The 20,367-nt window shown below is 36.2% G+C and overlaps 1 protein-coding gene across 6 annotated transcripts in view; it reads left to right on the top strand.

Moving 5' to 3' along the window:
• The window catches only part of LAMA2 (laminin subunit alpha 2), a 337,030-nt gene that overhangs the window by 257,961 nt on the left and 58,702 nt on the right, over nucleotides 1–20,367 (top strand). For all 6 annotated transcript variants that reach the window (XM_039706790.1, XM_039706788.1, XM_039706786.1 and 3 more), the window contains 6 exons: nucleotides 2,874–2,985; nucleotides 6,340–6,502; nucleotides 10,864–11,074; nucleotides 12,535–12,651; nucleotides 13,796–13,959; nucleotides 17,370–17,508. In XM_039706790.1, coding sequence (XP_039562724.1) covers nucleotides 2,874–2,985; nucleotides 6,340–6,502; nucleotides 10,864–11,074; nucleotides 12,535–12,651; nucleotides 13,796–13,959; nucleotides 17,370–17,508 — 906 coding nt within the window. The remainder of the gene's footprint in view (nucleotides 1–2,873; nucleotides 2,986–6,339; nucleotides 6,503–10,863; nucleotides 11,075–12,534; nucleotides 12,652–13,795; nucleotides 13,960–17,369; nucleotides 17,509–20,367) is intronic.

Below are 20,367 nucleotides of genomic sequence, written 5' to 3'. Positions count from 1 at the left end.
CAGTTCCTTTCAGTTCACTGTATTTCATCAAAACCCCCACTTCCCTTTTAATTAGGTAACTTCAGAGTGTTCAAGAAAGTCAGGGATCAGAATCACTTGTCTTGACTTAAATGCTTCTTTTGTCCTTGTAAACTTTTGCCTTTCTGCCAAAGTACTGAATTTCTCTAACTCAAATTTCTGGAAGTAGTAGTAGAAGCAACTTAGTTTGCAATAGGTGAGAACATTTTGAGAGAGAGCCAAGAACTTCCATCTGTACATGTCTGTATTTACACCTCCTTCTCTGATCTGCAGCTCACTAGCTAGAGAACTTCCTGTAGGACACTGCTCTCTACTAGAGGAGTTCTTTAAGGCTTGATTAAGTCCTCAGACTAAATAAACATGGAAACAAAACCAAAACAAAAATGTGTGCATAGTTGCTAATACTTGCTTATAGTTTAAATTGCTAACTAGTTACTCCAGTGGAGCAAAGCCTTTTGTGGAACCTCCATCACTAAGTATAAGCTGTGGACATCACCAATGCATGTTTACTGATCTCAAATACTTTCTGTACTTATTTCTGTGGTAGGGATCTCCTTTATGCCCAAACATTTTATTTGTATCCATATAACTTTTTCAAGATTCATTCCAAACCCTTGCTCAGGGTCCAAACTTCCTCACCTTTGTTGCTCCCACAGCAAGAATTTGCTGGGCCTGTTTAAACTGTTAGAAGATGCTGAAAACTGACCTTATAGAAATGGTGAACTGTAGTAAGTTGGATATGTAGAAAATTACTAGGACCTTATTAACAAATGAAAGCATTTAATTAACTATGGAATGGCCAGCTACACTATCAAAGATGTTCGCCATTTAATATGGTTTACAGAATTAAAGCTAGACTAGATAATGAAGCAAAAGCCTATTTTTCAGCAAAGGAAATTCTGTCAAAGTACAGAAGGCCTTCAGTGGACCTGAATGGGATTTAAGTACTAAAGAGAGCTGTCACTGAAAGGAAATGAAAGTTGTTCAATGACAGATTAATTTTCACAAAAATGTGGTACATGCTATTCAGTCATAAATAGCGAGGTTAAAGTGGCCAACGCAAATTAGCATGAATGTGGAAAAAGTAATCAAAACTAAGAAAGGAATATATAAGTTATAAAACACCATTTCTAGCAAAGGACTAGAAGTATTATAGAGTATAATAAAACTGAATGTGAATATTCCAAACAAATAAAACTCAAAGAATTAAAAGCTTCTTCTGGAGGTTTGACAATAAATAATAAGTTTTTCTCAATTACATGAAGATTTAAATGACATCAGAAATGCCAAGGAGAGTTAGAGCAGTGGTCCATCAAGACCATTTAGAATTTTTTGCCTTTTTTCTAACCCAATTGCCTCTTATGGCTCACTGTAGCAATATTTTAGTTCTGTATCCAGGCAGGTAAAAAGGGTTTGTAAATCTTGGAGGAAGTAACCAATAGTAAGATTAAAGCTGTGTAAGTGTGAAAAGACATGTTCTACTGATAGAGGGATGGAATAGAACAAATTCCCCCCAGTCTTTATGGGTTCTTAATTCTTCCTGTATATTTCTATTTACCTGAATCGTTTTCATATAAATTACTTCCAGTGTAAATTACTTTCAGTGTAACTACTCTGAAGTAGCCCAAAATTGAATGGAATGAATTGAAGTGGAATGATAATGCCAGGGATTTCATTTTAGAAACCCAGATGTAAAGTACCTTGAGGGCTGCCATCTAGAAGCTAATGAGGCAAAAATAAATGTGTTTAAGTGCTACTATTTCTCTGGCTATTACTGAAAAGTGTGGGGTTTTTTGTAAGGGAGAAACAATTTGTACAGTTCAAGTCAGGGAAAACTTAAGCTCATTTTGAATTATTGACCTTCTAGCCATTTCACAGAGACTGGAAAATTCATAATGCCTTATTTCATGATATTTTTGGGAATGTAAAACCTAAAGAAAAAAACTGGAGTTGTATTGGTTTTATGTGTTGGGGGGTTTTTTTGGGTTTTGATAGTTTGTTTTGGTTTTGTGTTGTTTATGGGTTTGGTTTGGGTTTTGGTTTGTTTTTTCTGCTTTGCAGGACAGCTCAACAAGCTTTGTGTCTTGAAATGTTTAGCTTCTTTTCAATAAAAAAGGATCCATTATTAACAGGGACCTCAAGAGCTAAGTAGAATGTCCTAAGATGATTCCTTTCCTTGGCATGTTTTTCAGGTCTGCAGCAGATGTCTCCCTTTCTGCTGCTGCTGTGATTCGGTACAATTATAAAGCATTTAGTAACAGAAAGCTTAAATTTTACTGAGCACCCCAATATGTTATAAACTAACAACTTCAAGCATTACAGCTGAATAAAATTACTCTTTATTCTTCTCTCTCTTTCTTGGTCAAATTAATGTATTGATTTCCAGTTCTTCTTGCTTGTTGGAATGAACTGTCTCTTTGAGAACACCTCCAGGGAAGAAGTAAAGAGGTCACAATACCTGCTGCACTTTGTCAGTCGAGAAGTACACAATTGTGAAGCTATGGAAAGTATTCCCTGAAGAATCTATTAAAAGGTTCCAAACAGCCTTTCTTTAAGCAAAGATATTGTTAGTCAGTGGATAATTTCATCCTGTCTGCATTGATGTGCTGCTGCACATAAGCAGGGTTTCTAAGAACCTAAAATAAAGCCTTCCAATTTCCATTTAAAGGAAAAGGTAATAAAATTTAATTGTGTACTTGAACAGAGCATTTCATTTCCCATGCATCTGATCAATAATTCATTGATTGCCTCTGGCCCGAGGAAAGTTTTGTACATGTATTCAGCCTGTAGGAATATAACATAGTGCAGCCTTGGCCTGTTCATTAATTATAATTTCCCTGCTTTTGTATCACCAGGCTACCAAAGTGACAGCAGATGGTGAGCAGACCAGGCAGGATGCCGAGAGGACTAATGACAGAGCGAAATCTCTTGGACAGTTCGTCAAAGGCATTCTCCAAGCTGCTGAAGGTATTGGAAAAAATTAAAATACTTGAGTTGTTTCTCAGGAAAACTGGAGGATGGTAGGGGAAGAGGGTCTGAGAGACTGTGAGGAAAACTTTACTTCCTGAGAAAATTCATGTGCTTAAAATGTTGAGTGAAGAAAAGGCAGTAAACAGTCTTCAAATTTTTCTTCAAATCTGTGTATAGAGTTTATATTAACAGTGTATTGGTAATTATGAACAAAGACTGGAAGAAAACTGAGCAAGTTCCTTCAGGATTTTTGCAGTTATCTGAAGACCTGTTATGATGAAGTAACAAGCAGGGCTTAGCTTTTGTTTATTTTCAAACTAGTTAAGAATAGGTATTACATAGGTAAAAAAGTTTTATATAATTTTAGCACTTGGTACATTAACACTTCATCTTAATTCACCAGCTTTACTTCAAAAATGCATTTACTTCTTTCTTTTACTTAATGAACATCATCTGCTTGGAATTTGTAAGTGACTCCTAACCCTACCTAAGCATGGAGCCAAAGTCAATGCTCTGTCTTCCACACACTGATTCACGGCACTTACACTGCAGTAAATACTTATAAGAAAAGGAGATTCTAAGAATCTACTCTTGCCTTAAGAAGCATGACCTATATATTTCAAGCAAGACCCATTTATATTTATATATAAAGCTATTAAATGAGATAATTACTGAAAATATTAAAATAATTGGCAAATACAGATGGGTTTTTTTACTTGAAAAAGACTTTTCAATTCTTTCCTCCTCCAAATATTCAGTGTAGTACTGGTTTTAGTAGCTATGCTTCTGAAGGCCTATGTCATTCAAAGGGAAATCTTCCACTTTTGTCCAAGTACTATAAAATACATTTCATATTGTCTTTTGGGTAACACATCCCTGTATGTACTTTGGAAGTGAATTGAACAACACTTTAGGATATCCTTAGGACTTGGAACTTCGACAAGAAAAAAATTGTGGGAAAAGCAGCAAGAAAAAGTGAGCAATTTTTTGACAATTTCTTTAAACAAAAGACCATGCTCCTCATATTTCAGGATGAATTTGGGATGATAAGCAAAACAAAGTCTTTGAGTTTAGGCCCAGTGTTTGTAGCCCACATAAAATTTCCTCAAGCAGTTTTAGCAGTAGGAAATACAGTGTTAGATAACATTGAGTAGGTGAAATAAATGTATGCACTATCTTAGAAGTAGACAAAAACTTTAAAATCAATGTATTTGCCTAGTGGCCAAGTTAACATTTTAAGAATGCATGAAATACACAGGATTGAGAGATACCTTGTGGGTTAAAGCATCCACTCTCCTACTATCAAAAACTTTGTAAAGCTCATCTTCAAAGTAATTTCTACAAATACACATGATCTGGATAGGAGGCAGTTTCAGTACTCTTCATAATTGCCATAGTTCACATTTCTAGCAAAAAATATTCATGTTTAGCTTATCATTTTCCCTAGCAAACCCTGTTCTTTAGCTCAAATAGATGTTTTTTCCATTCCCTAGTACATCTCCTCCTTCCCCCAACACCAGATACATTTGCAGAGTGGAATAATATTCCACTTTGGCCCTTTTTTTTCTAGACTGAATCACATGAAAGAGTGTTCTCCCAAATCTCCTACTAATTTTAATGTAATTTCCCTTCCTCTGCTGAAAATCATCCATGTTTCTGAACCACAGGTAAAAAGCATGATATGAGGTTTCTTCAGTGTGTTGCTCTTCAGGAGGAGTAAAACTTGCCTATGTCAGCTCTCCTAATAACGTCTCAATAACTTTTTTTTTACAACTGGGTGCCTCTGGTGATTCATAACACAGCTACATTCTTCTCATTCGTATCTTTCACCTCACTGACAAAACTCCTCATTAAAAGTGAGAAGTTTGTAGGGATTGGTTCTAATGACCATACTCTGACTGCTCATCCACTTCTACTGAGCTGATTGTTGACTTTCTGAACTTCTGAGTAGCTGTAACTAATTTTCCTTCTTAGCTATGGAATTTCTCTTCTTTGCAGTTCCTAGCCTTTGTCTATGTCAGTGCACCCAGACCTTTTACCACCACTGGACTCTGAGATTTGCATTTTACCAAGACACAAAACAAAAAGGAGAAGAGAAGGATAAAACTGAATATAAGTTTTTCTGAACCAAAGAAAAGCTTAGCTAACATATTCATTTTCTCTTTTAAGGTAAATATTCAGGGAGGTTACTCACTATTTATTTAATAGAATTTTTAAAAATTAATATTGACTTGTACCTGGCCTGAGGTACCTTAGTAATGATACATAATGTAGCACGTATAGGAATCATCCATGATCCGTTTGAGGAATGTGTAGTCTTTTTCCAGACCTCACAAAACCACTCATTATTAAAGATACGAATCTCAATTCTCAGCAGCGAATCAAAGACATCATTAGATTAGAAATTTCTCAATAATTTGCTCTAAACTTATATGCTGTGTAGATGAAATAGTAATTTCCCAAGGTTTGCAAGACTGATTTTAATGTCTTTAATTAAAGATTTAATTTTGAGTACTCATAAGTACCCCTGTGACCAGGAACAGGGCCATTTCAGAGAAATCAGTTACTTGGGAGCTCTGTACCTGTGGAAGGACAGCAGTACTTTTTAAAATTGAAGATGGACCTGATTGCCATCAATTACCTGGTTGCTTCTGAAACTGGGTATTCTGATATGTTGTGGTGTGCTATGGCAGAAAGATTTTAGTCCACCCTTGGGTATGATGCCGTGTGTACAGCTTTATCTGTTTGGAATAATTCAGCTGTTCCAAACACGTTGACAGTAACTTCCATGTGCTCCAACATTCATATTTTTCTTTTCCATTTCTGGGTATCTTCTTCTAAACACATGAGTGGGCTTAGACATCTGTTGGTGTCTTTCTCTCCTCTTCTCCTTCATTTTCTAAAATTTCACAGTTGTTTATTCTTCCTAGCACTGTTAAGTCTGAATGCCAAAAATTACATATTTTGAGGTTCTCCAAAATTGATTTAAGCCTAATGTTCACTGCTTGTCCTCCCTGCTCCTTAATTCTACAAGCAGTATAGCAAACTATCTTGTGCTTGTTTTGAAGGTTTAGTGCAAATTCTTTCAGGAGGAGGAGCAAGGGAACAAATTTATTATCCTGGATATAAAAACTTCTTTAATTATTGTGTCGAAAAGTGAACTATAATAAAAGGTTTGATGAACCACGTATTACTTTCTCATTTGTTACTGACCATTGCATTAACCATCCTTTATATTTCACAGCAGAAGTAACCAGTGCAAGTTGTGTTCCATTTGCTGATAGAGTTGACAGCTTCTCTGTTGCTTTTAATTACTAGCTCCTTACAGAAATGTATTTTGGTCCCCTGCAGCTGCAAAAGAAGATGCTATAAAACTGAATGAGACACTCAGAACTCAAGACAAGACTTTGGAGAAGAGTATTCCAGAACTGCAGAGTGAGGCTGAAGGAATGGTCATAGAGATGAGAAATAGAGACCTCAGTGTGCAAGAAAAAATAGCTCAAGATGAGTTAAAGTGAGTAGAGAGACCCCAGTCTTCAACCTCCTAGTGACAATGTCTGACTCTTGTAAATGTGATTGTCATGTTTGCCAGTCAAGTTTTCTATCTGAGGCTTACAGAAATGTGAAAGAAAGCAAAGTCTAATACTTTGTCTGTTGATATAGCATTTGCATTTTTGAAAATGCTTACATATGTGGAAAGCAATCCCTAGGAAATTATTTCCCTGCTCCACAGGTACCAGCAACATTTTTAATTGAATTCTAATTTTTCTTAGTTTGTTTTTAGTTTCTACTTCAGACCTGGTGAATGCCTTTTGTACTAAAAATTTCATCTGGAAGCTTGGGTTTTTTCGTGGAAAACTAGTTGGTCTAATAAAAATAACTGTCTGAAAAGTTCATTCAATAGTGTAGACATTATAAAGAATATATTTTACCATGTTTAGAATGGTGTAGGTCAGAATAAACCATTTCTGTGGCACAGTTCAGAAGCCTGCTGTTTGGTTATTTAATTATCTGTAAATAAATGTACATATGTAATTATGTTGACAGCTGTTTATAAAGCAATATGCCAAATGCTGAAAACTTACCTGATTGAGAGAAATGCTTGGCTTGAAGTTAAAAATTCTGGTAGTTTGTTACATCTGTATGAGTAAGACCAGGCATATTTCGAGAGTTAGACTCTGCTTAGCTCTTCACCAGTGCAAACAACTAGCAGGGAATCCAGCTGAGCAGTGACACGGTCCATTGAAGTTGTGATGGATCAAAAAACTGTCTGGCATAGAGTTATGCAGGCCTGAAAATGTCAGTTATCAGATGCATGCATACTGTAAGGAGACCTAAATGGAATACAAAATTAGCTGAGAATTCCAAGCAGTTTAGAATCAGATTTCCGCTGCCTTAGACTTTATAAACCAGATCATTTTCTGGAAATCCTGCTAGTGCAGTATTTCTTCCCATAACTGATAGCTCTGCTTTCTGTTCTCTTGAGAAAGAATATATTGCAAACTTATTTGTGAGCAATGTTTTATTGCTTTTTCATCCGATTCCACTGAGTCTCTTCTATGCCTTCTCTACTCACACACAGAAATAAACCAGGAAAAAGTAGAGATGTGAAAAATTTAGCCAAACCTTTGAAAGTGCTGCCTGCTAATTTAGGACTGGCTGGAGAAGGGCCTTTCAAACAAGGTGTTATTAGTCCTCAAATGCTATAGCCAACATGAAGCTGCCAGACTACAATGAAATAATTTCCTACACTAGCCCAATAGTTAGAATAGAAAATACAGTAGGTTTTTTTTTGAGGGACAGAGCTTCTCTCCTTCTTCCATTCTTCCTGAAATGTACAAAGTGAGTTTTTAATTTCTTGATATAGGAATATATTTTATACTTAGAGATACATGATACATTCATTGATTTCAAATAAATTTTTATGGTTTATCTTAAGGAGAGGGTTACCTCTTTATTGGTAGTCACTGAGATCTAATAAATTTTGGCAGTCAACTCAACAGAAGGAAAATTAGTCTCGGTGCATTACAGGGTAGGGAGAAAAGGACCCTAGAGATGTTGTTTTCTGAAAATGCCTCTTGAAGGAAAATATTATAAAACCCTTTAAATATTGTAGTAAGACAGTGGATAGGATACACTCTGCAAGGAAGAAGAATGAAGAAAAATTAATGATTCTTAGAACTCTGGAGGTACAGGTTCATGGGTGTGGATTGCTGTGCTCCACACATGTATGTATTTTCTACAGACCCATTTGAAATATTTACTTTTGAATAAAGTAAGGCTCTTGCATGCCTCATGATCACTTTGAAGTAGTTAACCGTGCTTACTCTTTGGTGAGTTATCTTTTGTCAGTGATTGTATTCTGTTTTCAGAATTTTGTCCGAGAAAAGAATGACAGGATTCAGTGGATTCTCTCCTGTGTTTTCAGGGAATTCGCAAAACTTAAATGAAGAAGACAAATGAAGTAAAGTTTTGTTGTTTTCATAGATGGCAAAGCTTCTCTTACATATGCAGTTTTTTCCCTTATTTTCCTTCAAATTTTTCAAATCCAGGCTCTTATTGTCATAATGTACTGAAATGGCATAATAGTCAGTAATTTCTCTCTAAAAAGAGCATATAGAGAAATATACCAGTTGCTATTCTGATGTGTCATGTTTTTAATATTTATGAAGTATATCTTTCACTGTTTTATGACATTCCTTCATGTTTTCTCAGATGCCACTGAGTTGCTATCAAGGGATGCTGTGTGCCAGAATTCTTTCTTTCTGTTTAGTATGCTGAGTAGCTTTATTTTAGTGTGACTTTTTCTTCCACTAATTTGTCTGGTGGCTTCTGAAGCTTTGTGAACTTCTCTCATCCACTTTCCTGGGAGAAGGAATTGTATAACTCAGCCATACAGTATCAGAAGATATGCCTCCTACATTTTGACATTGCTTCCTGATATTTCTGGTTTTGTTTTTGAAGAGACAATGGACAATTGATCACCTTATACATGTTATTCATGATGTTACAATCCTTATTTCTTCTCCTGGTAGGGCAATTCTAATATATTTAGACTCATATGCTGTTGATGGATTATAAGCATTTTGTCATAAGTTTCTAATCTTGTTTGTTCTCTTGTACTCATTTTGAGCATCCAGACCATTCAGCATTCCATGTGTTAGGCCAGATCTGTGATTGTTTCTTCCAAAACTTCAAGCATTTTGTGTAGTTTTATTATTTTTCTAGGATGGTATCCAGTGAAAGTAGCAAAGTGTACAAGCGAGTATTACAAGAAATGTGTCACAGTCCAATCACACAAAAATTCTAAAGCAAGGGATTACATGGGACAGATTGCCTCATACTTCATTAGAAAGAGCAGCAGGAGAATGCACAACAGATCAATATGGAAGTGCTATCTTAGGAGCACCAAGGAAGAGTTTTGAGGTAGACTACTGGATGGATAAGTAGTTTGAACTGTGCTATTAGGCAAGGGAATAAAAGGAAAATCCATCTGTTTTGTACTGTTTCTCCAGTACTGCAGTGTCATAAGGGTGTCAAAATTTGCCAGAAGTGTAAGACAGGAGCTTCTTATAGAAGAATAATGGAGGAGGTATGAGAGAAATCCTAACTTCCTTTCTACACTTCTGTGACAGGGTGTCAATATTGAGATCTAGTTTTGATTAAATATTTTGTTCTTAGAAGTTGTGAATTCAATATGTGAATATTTTTTTTATCAAAACCAAAGGCAGAATTGATGGGAAAAAAACTCAAATCCGTCTCAGAAAATCCCAAAACTAAGATAACAATTTGACTTCCCTTGGCTTCATTTCAGACCCTTCATTTAAATTATGTCCAGTGTTAGCATATCTGTTCCTCCTTGCCTATACCTTTTTGGTGTGCATTTTTTTTATATTTTTAGAAGATTCCTTGTGGAACTTACTACAAGCAGGCCAAATTGCAGTATTTTTTTCAGAAAATACAGTTCTTGCTTTCCACATTTTGGCACAGTGAAACAAGAAGAAAAACTTAATCTGTCCTAAGTGGAAGAGTGATAAATTTTTTTCTGTAGTTATTATCTATCCTACATATTCCTGTTTACTTAGGATTTTTCTTATCTCTAAAGCATAATTTTGGAAGTGCCTGAAGTGCCACTTTTTTTTTTTTTCTTTCCTGCCCTTGACATATCATTGGCTTAACACAGTGGGGTTGCCTTGGGTGAAACTGATTTGAGGCAGGCAGATGACAGTACTCCAGTCCCTTAAAACTGGGATCAGCAAAATCCATTAAAAATATTCCAGAGTGTTTTTTAGATAAGCAAAATTTTTTGACTACTGGAAGTCATAAATCCAAGGATCTAGGTTTGTTGGTTTTTTTTATTTCACCAGAAAGCATTTATGATTTTTGACTGTCTAGTCTAAAGCAGTTGTCTGCTTCACGACAGCTTGAAATTGGCCATATCTACAAATCCTCCTCAGTTTGAGGTAGGAAACCACTTTGTGTCACATGTCACATCAATGGGAGTGAAGGAAATCTTTTAGACAAGTTGAAATGTTTCAGAAAACTTCAGTTTGCCAGTCAGATCTCAAGAATGGAAATTAACAAAAAAAATTTTTTTAAAAAATAGTCTTCAGTGGGGAATATTTGAATATATTCTGCTTCATAAATAGGACCTTAGTGGAATTTAAAAACCTCTTTTGAGAAAGGGCTTAGAAACAGCTGTCCTTTCACTTTATTAAGCATGTGTCATCTTAAAAATTACTTTGAGACTTAATTTAATTTCATTTTCTTTGAGACTTAGTTTTTCAATTTCATTTGCATGTTATTGAAACTATTTAGATTATTTGGTGTAGGGAATGTGAACTCAGTGTCTTCATAGGTGGCAATGTATTTCAGGAATGCAGAAGATCTTTTGGACAAGGTGAAGAAATTATTTGGTGAGCCCAGTGAGAAAAATGAGGATCTCAAAAATGAGGTCCGGGACAAGCTAGCAGACTACCAGAGCAAAGTTGCTGATGCACAAGATCTGCTGAAAGAAGCTGCAAGTAAAATTTGGGAGGCTGATCGTTTATCTGCAGTCAATCAAAAAAATATGACCATGCTGGAGGTGAGTGCTGACAAGTTTTACTCTCAATTACTTTGATTCTGATTAAAGATGGAACCTTGGCATGATTAAATATTGAAACAAAAATAGAAGCAAAAAAATATTATAAAAATATAACTACATCTAATGTAATTTAAAGGGAGCATGTTCCTCAGAATGAGGAAGTGCACTGGCTTTTAAAAGTAGAATTACTCTCCTGCTTTATTGAAATAATACTATCTGCTTTGTGTAAGGTACACTGGATTTATTATTCTGTGGGAAATTAAATTCGTCCCAGTATAAACAGTCATGTAAAATTCAAAGCATGTGCTCAATATTTAAATAGGAGGTCTGTTAAAATCTTTGCTGTCATATATTTGCTTCTAGAAAACTTACACTTTCATCTCCCTTTCCAACCCCTGGGAAGAAGACTGAAGGGGGTGTGTGGATATTACAGAGTAATAAATCAAACTCTATCCTCAGTAGTTAGTAGCTGTTATGAATGATCTCTCTCATAGCAGAGGGGTCTGCTTGTGATTTAATTTAAATTGCAGAGACTTAAAGAGCATATTATACTGTACATTAACAAGCGTTTAACCAAGACATAAAGAGCAGAGTCAACCTAATGAAGATAAATGTTTCAGCTCTGTATCTTGGTGAGCTTTCACCTCAAGTACAATATGAGGTTAGAGTTCTGAGACCTCCGTTCTCAGCAAAGATTTCTGCACTTGTTTGAATTAAGGAAATGCAGTGATCTGATGAATTTAGGTGATCTCTGTTCTGTGCATTTTCTTCCCAAAGGTGAATGGATAAAGGTTGGAGAAATTACCTGCTATTTCAGTTTTAAAAATATTCTCTGCATCGCTATAGCAGAGTGCCTTTCCAGCAGTCCTGCCCACAAGGCTGCCATGGCCTCCTATCAAACTGATCTGTGATATTCAGTGGGTCTTGCACAGGACATTGCCAACTCTTTATTCAGAAGTCCATTTTTTCCACACAGTATGCAGTAGTTTTACTAGTTGGAATAACAGAAATCTGTAGGTTATTCCAAACCTCTTATTTTGTATTCAGCAGTTGATGAAGTACCAGTGGATGGAAGTAGGAAAGCAGCAGAATATTTGTAAAATTTTTTGCTTCATCATCAGAGGTGATTTACAACATGAGGAACTTACACATCTAGGTTATAATTAGGATTGGTAACTTTCTGGTTCATTTTGCAGTAGTACTTCAGCCAATGACCTCTGTCAGAAAGCAACAAAAGCCCTGCCCCATGGGAGGACAATACACAGCTGGGACTAGGAGGACAAAGGAAAGATACCTTACATGTGCTTTTTTCTTGTCACTGTCTCAGCTCTGAGGGCTCAGAGAGTTGCATAAGGGGCATTGTGGCATGGCTACAAAATGCATTCTTATACTGAGGTGCTGGCATTTGGACTGTTCTAGTAAACAACTCATCTCTTTCTTTGTGTGAACTCATCCTATAGAAAAGGAAGCAAGCTGTAGAAGATGGCAGACAAGATGTTGAAAAGACCCTTCAGGAAGGGAATGATGTCCTTAATGAAGCCAATAAACTTGCAAATGACATCAGCATAGCTGTAGAGGTAAGTATTTTATCATACTTACCTAAGGATTAGTACAATAAAATATCATTCTGAAAGCAAAATAGATAAATAAAGTAACACCTAATTTTTAATTGCATTTATCAACATTGAAATATTTTACTTGGGACAATTCTTTTTTCCGTTGCTGTATAGCAGGAAAGCTAGTCTGGTGTATAAAAATTAATAATTTGGCATTTTACTGGCATTTTAAGATTACATGTGAGCTAGGTCATAATGTTTAGGGACTCTTCCATTTATAAATGTGGTATTCTGATTGTGGTACTAACTTTATCTTAAGAATTACAGATGCAGCAGACCCATTCACAGTCTTACTGCAACTCTGTAATCTAGGTATAGATTTATCTGCACAAAAACTGTGTGTATATCAGAAGGAAGCTTCAGAAATAATTTGTTGCCTGTGGCCACAATTTTAAGTCTAGACATATCAGGGAGATGATTGAACTCTCCTTTTGCATAATATTTTTGAAAATTCTGCCTTAGAAGTTTTATCAACAGAGTTTGAGATCAGTGTCATAGCTACAAAAAAAAAAAAAAAAAAGGCAACTTGGAAGTATCATTGGTTCTGAAGATATTTCCAGCATGCATCACAGCTTGCTGTAATAAATGGATAAATACTCTTTGGAAAAATGGAAAAGGAGACACAGTGAGACAGCTTTTTGAAACAGGAATGGCAAGTCTTCAAAAAGCATGGTTCTTACTGAGAAGCTTTAATAAGCAAAAAGACGTTGTAGCCACTCAAAGGGTCCTGAAACATGAAACTTCTGCCACTTATTGGTTATTACTGTGGAGCACAGCAACCATTTAATATAGCTATGCATGTATCTATGTTTAGGAAACAAATCCAAATTAGTTTATAAGCTTTTAAACCATATAATTCCTTAATTGTGAAAGAAAAGCTTCTACTGAGCTCAGGAGAGACAGGTAGCTCTTGGAATATTATCTCCTCTCTGCTTTCCAGTCCAGCCAGTCCTGTTACTCTTTCTATACTAGTTCCATGAAATTTTAATGCATGGGTAAGTTGAGATAATAGCCCACAAGGAAAGAACAAACACCCTTATATATAGATAAGGCTACAGAATGTTTACAATCAGAAATTTAAGGGTTTTTCTTTTGCCATTTTCAGTATGTAGAAGGTGTTGCAAATAAGGTACAGCCAATGTCTGATCAGCTGAAAGACAAAATAGATGACTTATCACAAGAAATTCGTGACAGGATGCTTCCAGAAAAGGTGTTGCAAGCTGAGAACCATGCGGGCCAGCTGAATGAATCATCTGCAGTGCTGGATGGGTAAGGCAGACATTCACTGGTAATGCTAAAATCATGAAGCAGGTTGCAAAATTGCTTCACAGACCTTGAAGGGCATTAATCTTCTTTGACATCTGTCACTGGGGGTGTACAAATAACCAGTGGCATGTACAAGTACACAACTATTAAGTAAATTTATTTATCTCTTGTAAGCAGTGTCCTACATCTTGTGATTCTTATAGGCTGCATGGACAGCAAACAGTGCCCTCAGATGCACTAATACCACAGTTTAATTTATCACATGCTTACTGCTACATAGTGAAAGAAATAGAAATTCTTCTTAAAGAGCTTACTACGTTTTCACGTGCATTTGTTAAAAGCAAGTAGAATTTTCCTTTTTAAAATGACCGTTTTTGTAGGAGACTATTATTGTGATACTAAATTGTTTACTGTCAGAAGTCCCCCTTAGTGATGGACAGTACTTTCTCTACCAGTTTCCTAATGTTCTCCCAAAAAAGTAGGTGTCCTGGACCAAAATGCTTAAAACCAAGAACAGAAATTTCAGCTTCTGTTTACCACTATCACATTCTTAAATATAAGAGCTGCAATGCCCTTCATTTATATGACCACTCTTTCAGAAGAATGATACTATATAACTCATCATGAAAACAGTTTCCTGGAAAGAATATAAAATGAGGTTTTGTTGGGTTTTTTCAATTTTTTTGGGGAAAAGAGAGGGGTGTCTTTTGTTTTATTGTATTATATGCACTTAAGAAAGCAAACCATAAATATTAAGTGTAATTTGCAATAGTAATACCCAGAAACAGACAATGGATATTCTGCCTGTTGGACCTGTTCCCAGCATCAGCTTCAGAGCTTCAGTATTTTATAAATTCGCTGCATGAAAAAAAAAAAAAATCGTTTTTAAACATCAACAATATGCTACTTTTTTGCTGCTTATATCTTTTAAATCTGCCTGAAGACTTGAATATCTCAAAGACTTGTGAGCAACTGCTTAACACAGTTTTTTCTTACCAGCATCTGTAATTTTGAGGAAAAGACAGGAAATTAGCTCTGATACTTGCAAAATTACTGGCTTCGTTTACAGTGTTGTTACACTACTCTAGATACGCAGTGTAATATGTGTTTTAAGGTGTGTGTAAAATAATGATAGCAGTGGTTTCCTGGGTAAAAATGAATTTGAAAATGAGTGACTTTAGTGTCACACCGAACCACACATAAATATCCGAATACACGGAACGTTGTCATGAAGGAACTAAGAAAGGGAGAAAATGTAGACAAAAAAGATTTTGCTTCCTATTCAAATGTTGGCAAAACATGCTTTGAGATATAACTTTTTAACTATTCAAAAGAGACTTTTTTATGGGTGTTCATATGTGCTTCTGTCTTAGTGTAGGTGACAGGTTGGCCTTAAGGAGATTAGGGTAATGTTTTAAGATGTTAGAACAGCACCATGCATACCTATGTCTGATCCAGATATCAACCTCAGTTTCTCAAAAAAGACAATAAACTCCACAGAATCAAGGACATTAAAAACTATGTCTAAGGCAGATTGTTCAAAGTTAAAATTTCTGATGTGGTCAGATAGATACATATCTTCAAAGGACAAAGAAATACCATGGTACTGTGTAATCAGAATAAAGCTGTTTACTTCATGCACTGACAATAAATAGTTATATTTTATAGGCATATACAGTCTCTTATCAGTTTGAGAAATTAAAAAGTGTATCTACCTTCACAACTGGCACTTGAGTGTCTCAGACAATTCTAAATTTGTCGTAGATTACTGTTTCTTCTTACAGGAGAAATAGAGAGAGAGGCTTGCCTCTCCAGTCACCCTCTAAGCATTGGAATAATATATTGGTTGAAAATGAGGATGTTCTCTTGAGTGTTAGAAAATGGAACCATTCATGAATTTAACCTAGGAAAAAAATTGTTATTTCTGCTGTGTACAAGGAAGCATTAGTATGGGCTTCTCCCTTATAACTAATTGACTGTTTGTGAGTAAACACCATTGATATTTGGCAAATTCAGTTTAGGTTTTTCCTAACTGAAAGGGATTTGAACCATGTTTTCTAAGCAATTCTTGAGCTACTTGCTAGGTAGCTGTTCTGGGCTCCACATTTGTCTAACAGAACATCTCAGAAACTTAGAGTAGCCTAGTGAGCTCCAGCTGTAGTTGAGGAAAGAGATTCGCTTTTCCAAGGGTGATGCAGAGGCAGCTCTGTCATGCAGTTTCTGCAGTAACCTAAAGGGAATCTCTTTCCCTCTGTTAGCTACATGTTGAGTCCATGGACTATACCTTCTGTCCTCTTTTTCTTTTCTGTGGCATTTTGTAGAAATCAGTAAGTAATTGATGTGAGGATCAGAGCCCAACTGTCATAGTTCTTTAGAGAACAGATAAATTACTGGGATGAGTTTTTCTTTCTTACACACACACTGTCTCAATGACTAGTTTATACAAGCTGGAACAGGTCCAACAGGAGTAGTCTCTGTCTCTCTCATATTGCCATACACCTGCATGGCTAGAGATTTTCCCAGAGAGGCAAAATCCAAGTTCAGATCCATTCTCATCCAGTTCAAGTGGGGATTTTAGTCCATTTACACTTCATTCAGTAAAATTAACATAGGCATTGGTCATAATAGCTACTGAGATAGTTGTCTTCGAGTTCATTCTGTAGGTGCAGCAATTCTTTATAGAAAATGTTTTAATATATCATACAGAGAGAGTGCAGGAAAAGTTATTTCCCCAGCCTGCTGACTAGAAATTCCCCTAGGAGAGAGGCTAGTTGAACACTGTCTCTGCACCAGCAAATACTAACTGTATTTAATCTATTTATAGCTATCAGAATGGAGCATTTCATGTAAATTGAACATCACATTCAACATGAAGCATTACTGCCGATGTTTTTCATTTTGGTTGGCAAAATTAACGTTTAGGATTTGGTTTAGACTGTGAGATCTCCTTCAAAACTTGCAATTCTGTGTTTGGCAGCCAGACCAAGAAATTAATTTTTCATAGATTCTACTTTAAAACATGTCTCTGATGATCCTTCATGTTCATACAGTGCAAGTTTCCTCAAGTTACCTAGCTCAGCACGTAGCCTAAAAACCCACATGATGAATATGTTACTTGTATTACAGCATTAAGCACAGTGCTATCTTTTCTCAATGTCTGATCTATTTTTATCTCACAGAACTTCGTCTTTTAGCAAACATTGTTCTTTATGTCTTTCTGCCCTGATGAAATATGAATTCCATTAAACACATGATGTCAGATCTCCTGAAATCTCAAATGTAACATTGCTCTCTAAACACCTTAGAAATAGCCTTAGAAATACAGGCTGTTGGGTTTCAAAATGTAGGATACTTTGTTCTGTTGAGCTCTGGCAGCAGGTTTAATGGTGTGTTTACTTTCCTCATCCCTACAGAATCCTTACTGAAGCAAAAAACCTCTCTTTCAATGCCACACGTGCTTTCAATGCTTATACTAACATCAAGGATTACACAGACGAAGCTGAAAGAGTTGCCAAGGAAGCCAAGGCTCTTGCAAATGAAGCTATGCAAGAGGTAAGGAAAATGAGTAAATTGAGAAGAAGGTTTAGATTTTTTGTGGAATGTGCTACATCTGATCTCTTATCCATGTTTTGCTATCTTAAAACATTATGTGAAGACCTTTGCCATCAAACATTCTTGTTTTTGTGATCAGAAGGATATGCCTCTGTCAGAGCTACATGTATCTTCAGACAGTGCCTATTTGTTCCTTACTCATCATCCTTACTTTTGTTCCCCATTTTATTTACTATCCTTTCTCCTATCTTCCACCTTTTGGTCCCTGTGTATGGCTCAAGCCAACAGCTTTGAGTCAGGAGCCATTTGATATTCAATAGTGGTATTTTAGATTTGGGTAAGACATTCATTAAATATGAAGAACTCCGTAACTTAATTAACCCTTCAACTTTGTTCCCTGAAAATGCTTGGAGGCACTTCTCTGCACATCAGATGAACTGCATGCACCTGGCCAGAATTCTAGAAATGGAGAATTGTAGGAGTGGAGTGGAAATTTTATTCACTACTAGAGTGACCTCTACTAGTTTTTGCAGAGAAATCTTATTCTCACTATGAGGTAGCACATGTAGATTTCCAGCGAAAATGAAGAGAACTTTTTAAAAGAGTATTGTAAGGTAAAGTCAGCTCTCCACCCTGGGTCACAATGAGGATCTTGGCTCTTTGATGTATATACTGTGAGCAGAAAACATTCTGAGTATAGCCAAAATTATCTTTTAGATCAGATAACAAAGGAGTTAATGGCTAATTTGTGGGAGTCAGTCAGAAACCAACAGACATGCACTTCACATGCATACAGAAATGTGAGGCAACAACAGTATAGTATGAGATTGCCAGAACTTATATTTGACATAGAAACATGTAGATGAGCAGACACAACTTGTAGTTACGGCACATGCACATGAATAAAGGTAGCTTACAGAGAACTACTTCAGTCAAATGGATTTTGAGACTAGCAAAATCAATCACATGCTGTGAAGGTCTGTATTCCTCAGAGGGATAAAGTGAACTAGCCACTACACAAAAGTTTTAATATTTGTAGGCTGTTTACATTTTCAGTGTTTTTTCAAATAACACTAACTACTGTATTTCCATCTTGATGAAAAAAATTCACCTCACACATTAGTATATGCTAGTTCTCCATAAATAATTCTTTGTTTCACTAGAATGCCTAATTACACCAAAGAAGTAAATTGGGGCCTGGCCCTTTTTGTTTTTTCCTTCTCATTAAGATTTAATGTGTGATGTCTTTTTCTCCTTTGACGACTTGGAATGAGTGAGACAGGCATCTGTTTCAGGGATTGAAAAGCGGGGGAAAAGACACATAGAGCAATAAAGAAACAAAGCTAGCAATTACAGGATAGTGACAAAAGTGTATATATCACTGGGTGATTATAGCATAGAGAGAATGGGGATTGTTAATTTAAGTGATGGAGGTCAAGATGGACAATATGATGTAAATAGAAGCGAGTAGCAAGGAAAGAGATGCAAATATTAAGGTGATGTTTTCAGCATCTCCTTTGCATGTATTCATTAGAAGGAGCTTGTTTTTTTATGAGCAGTGTATGTGAAATGGGGATCTAGTTGATGAGGAAGAAAATTGAGGCAGCTGATGCCTTTTAAATGTAATTGACTTGATATAGAGGTCATTGGAGCTTTGCCATCAAATTGGTGCAGAGCAAGAGATTTAGCTGTTATTTATCAAATGATCATTTGAGGGGTTTGAGCCAGATTTTTAAAATATGTCAGTAGTGAACTACAGTCCTCAATTCTTTATACTATTTCCTTGTTTGTATTTAAAGACTGTTGAATGGTTGCTCAGCCTAGGTGAAGAGTTTCACTGGTAACCAGGTAAATCAGGGTCCCACTTTCTGGAGGTCCCAAGGAGCTTTTAGCTGAGTTTCAGCACAACACCAGGAATGTACCCTCAGTCAGGGCTATCTGGAGCACAATGGCTCAAAAAGTCCCCTAGAAGGCAGCACGGGTGAATTTGCTCCTAGAAGGCAGCATAAGCCCCTAGAAAGTGTGATGCCAGCTTTCTGAGAAGTTGCTCTGGGGACCCTGTGACACAATGGAGATCATGTCTTTCCACTCCTTTTGAAAGATGGAGACATGTTCTCTTCTGTATGAGAGCTGCTGTGGATGCCTGTCTTCTGTAAAAGAGTCAGAGCTGTGAACAGATAACAGAGAAAAATGCTGTAGCTCACTTTGCATCCCTGATCCTCACCTTTCCTATTCACCAGGATAATGTTGGGGCAGGGGGATGAGGGTTTCCCAACAGCAACAAGCTGGTGTATAAATCAGAGATCATAGGGACAGGTTTTGGGTTTAGGTTCTGTCCTCTACATCACTGGATCAAATTATTTATAAGAACCTTAGTGATATCTCAAGGGGTTTTTTGTTTGTAATGGGAAAATGACTTAATTTTCAAATTAATCTAATGTTGCTAAAGCATGAATGTAAAGATGCTCAAAATCTCTTGTGATTACCAGAAGACCTGATAAATGACTGGAAAAAATGTATTAAAAATATGACAGAAAAATTCCTCCTGAGGTTTTTATGATGGATTTGCTCTCCCCTTTGCAAGCAAAATAAATTCATCAGAAATGAGAAGCCTTTAGCATTCAGGGAGTTTCAGCATTCCATTACTTAGGTAGTAACTGATAGGACTCAGGTTAACATATTCTGGTCATATCTCATAGATCAGAATCATAGTTGTACACTATATATTATAAAAGTGCATTATTCTTAGGCTTTTTAGAAAGGACTTAGAAGCTGGAAACTGTAGGAAGCACAAGGGACACACTGAGTGTTTAGGGTCCTGCTTTCTTCTTTGGTTTTGACTTTCTTTGTAGGTGGTGC

The sequence above is a fragment of the Passer montanus genome, unplaced genomic scaffold, assembly GCF_014805655.1.
Source record: "Passer montanus isolate IOZ18808 unplaced genomic scaffold, ASM1480565v1 scaffold2, whole genome shotgun sequence".
In the NCBI taxonomy this organism is placed as follows: Eukaryota; Metazoa; Chordata; class Aves; order Passeriformes; family Passeridae; genus Passer; species Passer montanus.
This window is presented reverse-complemented; position numbering and strand designations above follow the sequence as displayed.